Source organism: Podarcis raffonei, chromosome 1, assembly GCF_027172205.1.
Source record: "Podarcis raffonei isolate rPodRaf1 chromosome 1, rPodRaf1.pri, whole genome shotgun sequence".
Lineage (NCBI taxonomy): Eukaryota > Metazoa > Chordata > Lepidosauria > Squamata > Lacertidae > Podarcis > Podarcis raffonei.
Window position 1 is genome coordinate 78,568,896 of NC_070602.1, and position 7,197 is coordinate 78,576,092.

At 43.1% G+C, this 7,197-nt stretch overlaps 1 protein-coding gene across 1 annotated transcript in view; it reads left to right on the plus strand.

Annotated features, from left to right (window-relative positions):
- Nucleotides 1-6,498, plus strand: part of IGHMBP2 (immunoglobulin mu DNA binding protein 2) — a 64,104-nt gene extending 57,606 nt beyond the window's left edge. Inside the window, exons 14-15 of the mRNA XM_053395740.1 lie at nucleotides 526-710; nucleotides 5,073-6,498. Coding sequence (XP_053251715.1) covers nucleotides 526-710; nucleotides 5,073-5,270 — 383 coding nt within the window. The 3' untranslated portion in view covers nucleotides 5,271-6,498. The remainder of the gene's footprint in view (nucleotides 1-525; nucleotides 711-5,072) is intronic.
- Nucleotides 6,499-7,197: the final 699 nt, after the last annotated feature.

A 7,197-nucleotide genomic window follows, 5' to 3' on the forward strand; every position in this document is an offset into this window, starting at 1 on the left:
GTTTATCTTGCTTGAACATTTTGGGTAGGGATTTCATCTTGCCAAGTGATACTACTTGCTTCTGCATGGTTTACAAAGCCATCTCTTCTCATGTGTGTGCATATGAAGACAGCCTTCTGCCATTCCATACATCTGAGGTTGCGATTGCTCCCTGGGTTTCTGTTTTTGCTGATCACCTTGTTTTGCAGGCTTTACTAGGGGACTGGATGAACACACCTGTGCCCCTTTTATTCCCATGAAAAAAACACTGTGTTGAAATCATAGAATCTTAAAAGTTGGAAGGTACCCCAAGGGTCATCTAGTCCAACCCCCCGCAATGCAGGAATCTAAGCTAAAGCATACATGACAGTTGGACATCCAACTTCTGTTTAAAAACCCCCAAGGAAGGAGAATCCACCACCCCTCGTAGGAGTCTGTTCCACTGCTAAGCAGCCCTTAACTCTCAGCTCATCTTAACTCTTAACTCATCTGTAAGCTCCTTTTATTGCATGCTGATGATTCTCCTCCCCACCCTTGTGCTTTTAGGGAAGGCTTCTGTTAAAACCAAAGTGGAAGGTTCAGCAGAGGAAGATTTTGATGCTCTGATATCTGCTGCAATCAAAGCTGACAACATGTGTGGTTTCCCCAAATGCAAAGCAAGTGTGACAACCCTGGGGCAGCTCTGCCTGCATTGCAATAAACGCTACTGTCTCAGCCACCACATCCCAGAGGTATGTTTTTGTCCTTGCCTACCTGGTTCAGGTAAGCTAAACATTGCCACCATCTGCTCAGTTTCTTGACCCCCAGTCCTTCAGGACTTGAATTTCATTCAGTGTGAAATGGCTGTGTGTGTTTTTTAAAGTATTTCACAGACTCCCATTTTTCCAGGAGGCTTCCAGGCACAGGAAGGTGAGCTTTTGAACCATTCGCAAGGCCAGTTGAACATGTGCAAATCCGCTGGTGGGTGGATTGCTCCCATTCCTCTTTACTTTATTTTTTAATTTAAAAAGATAACATGAAAATCTGCTTTTAGAGTGTGAGGGGGAGCAAGGTTTATGAAAGCCATATAGCATAATATGCACATGCAGTTCAATTCACAAGGGAACCATGAGTGGGGGGAGGGGGGAGTTGCCTCCAGCTTAATATATCCTAATAATGGGGAAGTTCTCTCCTGCTGGGCTATAAGTGAAAAAAGAAACTCATTCAGAGGTGCTTTTTTTGGCCTACAGTTGTAGGAGGAATATGAAGCATTTTCTTCTTCCTTTGGTACTTTGTATGGATTTAGTTGTTATGAGCCTCTGTGTGTCTGTGAAATCTCACTCCAATCTTTCACCAAGCTCTAATATGAGAATGGCTTTCTTTCCTGTGAGGGTCACAGTGTACTTGTATTTCCCCTCACTCACCCACCCACTCAAGACCGTTAACAAACAAACAAACAAACAAAAATACGCGCCCCCCCCCCATTTCTTCGCTGTCTCTGTTCTTCGTGGTGTGGAGGATAGAAAGGATGGATCTCCTTGATTGGAATAACAAGGCGAGGCCTTTTAACGCAGGCACTTAGCACTGCAGGGCAGAGGACCTGTGTTTAACAATGTGTCACTGCTGAAATAATGTGATTCTTCAGAGTCTTTTTTCTTCCCCCGGAGTGTCTGAGTCATTTCCTCTTGGCACAATGTACCTCAACTCACCTCTCTTCTTTTAACATTCACCCCCCGCCCAAACCTGTTCAGATGCTTGTAGGAGGATGATGCTCTAGAAAATGTGTGTATCTGAGGTGCTGATGGTGCTAGCCTAGAGAGGGCCACTGTTCCGTGGCATACAGCACATACCCTTGCATGCATAAGGTCCCAGGTTCAATCTCTGGCATCTCCAGCTAAAAGGTCTTGGGTAACCTTGCTAGGCAGTGCCCAAGCCTTAAGCCTGCTCCATGGAGAGTCAGTCCATACTGAACTAGGTAGACTTGTGCTCTGCTTTTCCCCTCCAAAAAAGGAGGTGCTCAAAGTGACTTGCAAATAATTTTAAAAGGCATCTTCATATGACACCAGCCATGCCATGTGTTCTGCTCAACTATAAGCCTTTTATCTATCTTCTCTCCCTTTCTCCTTCATCACACTGTAGATTCATTGGATACCATGCACCAAGAGCAGCTTTAAGTAAGAGAAGTTGTGCAAAGCCCTTTCTCACTCTCTTGCCCAAGCTGCTGTTGTCACACTGGTACAAGAGATACCGAAAGCACAGCAGCCCACCTGGGTGCAGCAGGCTTTATCCTCAGAAGCCTCCTTCCTTCTAGGTGTCGGTCAAAGCAAAAGGTCATCCTTTGCCCATCACTGCAGCTGTAGCAAAGATTGGAGTGAGTTGTGAGTTGCACTCGAATTGCAATCCAGGACTCACAGAAGGTGGGAATGTCTCACTCTGCAATTCTGTTAGAGCTGCCCAATGGCTGTCTCTATGTAGCACATTAAAGACCTGTGTGCCAAAAAAATTATACTGACTTCCAACGACCAGAGCTTTCAGATGTCCTCTTTATGCCCCTTTGATTTATTTGAAGCAGTAGATCATATGTGGTTTTAATCCCATGGAGAAAGTGTTGTAGCTAGCTGAAGACATGTTGATCTATAGTGCCTGAAATAGATTTACTGGATTATGGATTTACTGGCATTCTGCCAACAGTTTGAGTTGGGTTTCTTTCTAACCATAAAATAAAAGTATATACGGCAATATTTTCTGTGGCACATGCTGCAGCAAGGAAAAAAATCAGCAAAACAGTGGTGGTCTTAAATAGATATACTTATCATGTGACACTTGCTGGTGTTTCAAGGCAAGCTTGAATCAAGAAAAATCTTATTCAAAGGATTTGTGAATGAAGGAAATAAGAGTACAAAAACATGTAGTAAATACTCCAGATGTTCTGGTATTCTGTAGTTTTGATTTCAGGGTTTGCTGATTTCAGAGTTGTATTGGTGGAGAGCTACACAAAGGAGATGTGATCCTGAAAAACTAAAGGCAGATTTCACTGCCCTCTGTGCAGGAGGACCCCCCTCCCCACTGCCATGCTGGTGGTCCCATTAAGAGAACAGGGTTCTGAACAAGAGTGTGAAGCAGAGGAGGCTAAGCTGTGGCCGTCTGGATGCTGTGAGACAGCAGCTCCCATTGGCCCCAGCCGATGATGGGAGTTGTGGCCCAGCAGCATCTGGAGGGCAACAGATTCCCCACCCTTGCTATACAGGAACACAGTCACATCTGTTCCTTTGGTTCCAATGCATAGAAAAGGCACAACTTACAAATGCAGAATTGATTGCCAGTTTCTTTTCCCTCTTAGCCACTGTGGAACAGCTGCATGCATAAAAGGAAATCTGATTGTGTGAACAGGCCCCTGGGGGGGGGGGCTGGATTAATAGGTTCATAGAATTGTAGAGTTGGAAGGGACCACAAGGGTTATCCAGTCCAACCCCCTGCAATACAGGAATCTTTTTGCCCAGTGTGGGGCTCAAACCCACAACCCTGAGATTAAGAGTCTCATGCTCTACTGACTGAGCTGTCAATAAGGTATTGCAGAAGAATGCACTTTGTCACTCATCTGCAATAAAACAAGTTTCCTTCAAAGCTGTTTTTCAGCCATTAGTTTATCCTTCCTGTTTATATCATTAATGTGCATACTAGCCTCTCTAGTTATCTTTCCTCCTGATGTGCTTACAAGTCATTCAACTTGTGGTAGCTTCGTCTCTAGAAATCCTAAAATGCAGAGATATTGCATGTCTCTATTCTCTTCTCTTTCATACATGTAGTATGTGTTCTTTTAAATCTGGTATTTTGGCAGCCCTTTATGGGTCCATAATACTTTCTTCATCCTCCTTGCACTTAATTTTCTTCCACAATGCCCCTTTATATCTTTGTGCCTTGTAGAATTTATCTCATGGATGACTTGCATGTTGCCTACTGCCACTTGTCATCCTCAATTTGCTGTCTGGCTCCTTCTTTTATACAATGTGTATTTAGCTCCAGCAGTTAGGCCAAGAAGCAGGCCATGCTGATGACTCAAGGTTGGGAGATTATTTACCAGTCAGTATAACCTGCTTCCTAAGAGGGAGGGAGGGGGGTATTGGTGACCTGGAGATGAGTGAAAATCACTACCTACAAGAATCCAACAGGTTTATTAATAAATAGTTTTGTCATGAATCTAAGGTATTGTGATTTAGAATGCAAAGACTACAAAGTTCTGTAGAAACTGTTGAAAAACAAACCAGCCTTGGGGGGCTTTCCCGTAGCTTGGCTTGAGTGGAATTTTGAGGGGCAGCTGACATAACTGATCATATTCCTTAGAATAATTTTATTTTCCATTCAAAGCCAGAGAATAAATTATTGGAGAAGTTTCACTCAGTTTCATAACGCAGCTATACTGGGCAAATTCCTATTCTGGGCTAGGTAATTACGAACTTTACAAACATTACTTATGACAGCCAGTCTGCAGGGGGCCCAACAACACAAAAGAAACAAGGAAATGTGATGCGTTGTTTTACTTATTTCTTCAGCTAATACTCTGTTCTTCAGCTTATATGGCTATTTCCATGCAGTTTCTTTCCCAGTCAGGCACCAGCTAGACAAACCTGCTTAGCTTTATATTTTGCACCCAGCACTGTGGACATTCAAGCTCCTTAAGTGAGGTGGTGGTATTGCCAGTTTATTAGCAATAGATATGATGTGTTTTGTTATGATTCAAGGGCTTGATTGTTCTTGGTTTCCCTCCTTTCATCTGATTCTTTCCAGACTGGAGATAAGTGAGAAATGTTAGTATTTATCAACAAGGGTGACAAAGGTGACTGGATGATGGAGTAGAGATTTTCCTTACATATTTAGAGTTTGGGAAGAAATACTTAATCTGTCCAAAATGATTATTTAATTGCTCCTTAAGGGAAAATGACCTTCACATTTTTAAAATTGTTTTGTTTTGTTGTTAAAACACCCACCGGTAAGTGAAGTAGTTTATTTTTATGGACTGTGAAGAATGATCAAGTTTATGATAAGCAGTTTTCACTAAGGTCGTAATTTTGTGCTGGAACATCTTGAGGCTGATATTATGGCTTTATCTTCCACAGATTCATGGCTGTGGGGAGAAAGCCAAAGCATATGCCCGGCAGAGAATCAGCAAAGAAGCTTCTCTATGTGCCGGGAGTGGGTTAAAGGACAAGCCCTTGGATCCTGCCAAGAGAGCTCATCTCCAGAGGCGCCTGGACAAAAAACTCAGTGAGCTCACAAGCCAAAGAAAGAGCAAAAAGAAAGACAAAGAGAAATGAGAGGATTAGCTATGTCAAGGCAAGATGCTCATCTGCCTGTCCTTGAGGCACCTTCGTAAAGCAGCATGCTCAGGCTCCAGAGGAAAAAGCTCATCACTCTCTTAAACCTTTTGGCTTCTTTCCCCCACCCCACTCCCCCCAAATCAAGAATATGTCCTTCAGCTTCATGGTCCTCAGAGAGCCAGAGACTGACTGAAGAAAAGTTCCCACCGTCTGCAGGTTTCAAACAATTCTCAAGTTGCGTCTTGCACTGTAAAATGTGTTTTTCCTCAGTCACGGCAGAACTATAAAGCCCCGTTGGTTAAGGAGAAAGGTGGGCAGCTTTTGTTTGTAGTAATTATCTTTATTGGCGAGGTAATAAATGTACTCTGAGTGGGCGCAGAGCAGGTTTTACAATAAAACAGTGATAGCGTATGCCTTGAGCAATGAACTGTCCGTTTGACATTGCATGGTAATGTAATAATCGTTGTCCGTGGGACTCCTGTCCCCCCCCCCCATGTGTGGGAGCAATAAAAACCTCTCCAGGTGGTCCACAAAATTAAGGGAATACAAATAGCTTTTTCCCTTTCTCAAGCTCAGAAACTTGTATGTTGAAAGAAAAGATTCTAAAACAGATGTGTTAAAATTGTGAGGGGACAAAGTGAAGAAAAATCTAGAAAAATAACCTGGGTTCACTGGCTCAGCACACACACTTTTACTGGAATATGCTGGGATTGAGTGCAGGTCTTCTGCATACAAAGATGTGTTCTACCCCTATGCCACTGCTGTGTGCTATGGACCTTAACTTACAGTAGGGAAACCTCAGGGCCAGGGTCCAAATGAAGTCCTTGCAAGTCTCTCTGTTTCATCCCTGAGACTCTTCCCAGTGCCACATCCCTCACTGGGCCTGCGCTAGGCCCACGTCAAGTGCTTTAGCCTGTCTTGAATGTGTATTTGAACTGTGGTGCTGAGGGGTTCCTGTCAGGGGATCCTCTGACTTGCACATGGCTGCAGTGTGGTCTACTGTGCTAAGGTTGGGTCTGATCTGTTGCTCCACTTGTTTGTTTGTTTTCCTCTGACCCTTCCAGCCACCGACATACTGCTCTTTGAAGGTTGTCCATGAGGGAATGTGTCCCTGCAGCTGAAAAGCATTTGCCATCCCTTGGCTTAGAATCATAGAATGTGTGAGGTAGAATTTTTTTCTCAAATTCATTCAAGTTCCAATAAAAATAGACACATTTCTTTTTTGGGGGGTGGTGGAGCTGTTTGTTTACAAAACAATGTAGTCCCACAAATAATTACCCAGTAGAGTTTTCATTGTGCAGAACTATATGCAACCAAGAAGCAGGGAAATAATGGTCCCATTTTCAGGAGAGGGCTCTCAGTGTCATGTTGCTATGCATGTGGCCTCATGATTTTGTTCAGAGGTTCAAGTACTTTAAGAAAGAAAAAGAGTACATTCCTCTCCTGTTCTTTTCAGGCAGTGTCCTTTTCACCTCATCCTATGAACTACGTAAAATGGGTTAAGCTTCTGGTATCTAGAGCAAGTTGCCAAACTGATCTGTGAGCTTCATTCATGTGGTCTACGGCATATCCACATTTAAATATTCATGTTGGTTTTTAATTGTATTTTTGTTGGTTCTTTTATTTCTTATATTAAGAACAGAAGAAGAGCCTGCTGGATCAAGCCAGTAGCCCATCTAGTCCAGCATACTGTTCTCACAGTGATATTTTATTGTATTACAATTTGAATTCCGTGGAAAGCAAATTGTACAGAATCTAGCACAATGCATTACAATTGCTACAACAGGCAGAAAAACCATTAAGTGGTCTGCCAAGGCCATCAGCAATTTTCAAGTGGTCCGTGGGGGGGGGGTTAGTTTGGGAACCACTGATCTAGAATGATTACAAGTCCCAAGTTCCTTTAGTCGCAAATGTCCTAGATGTT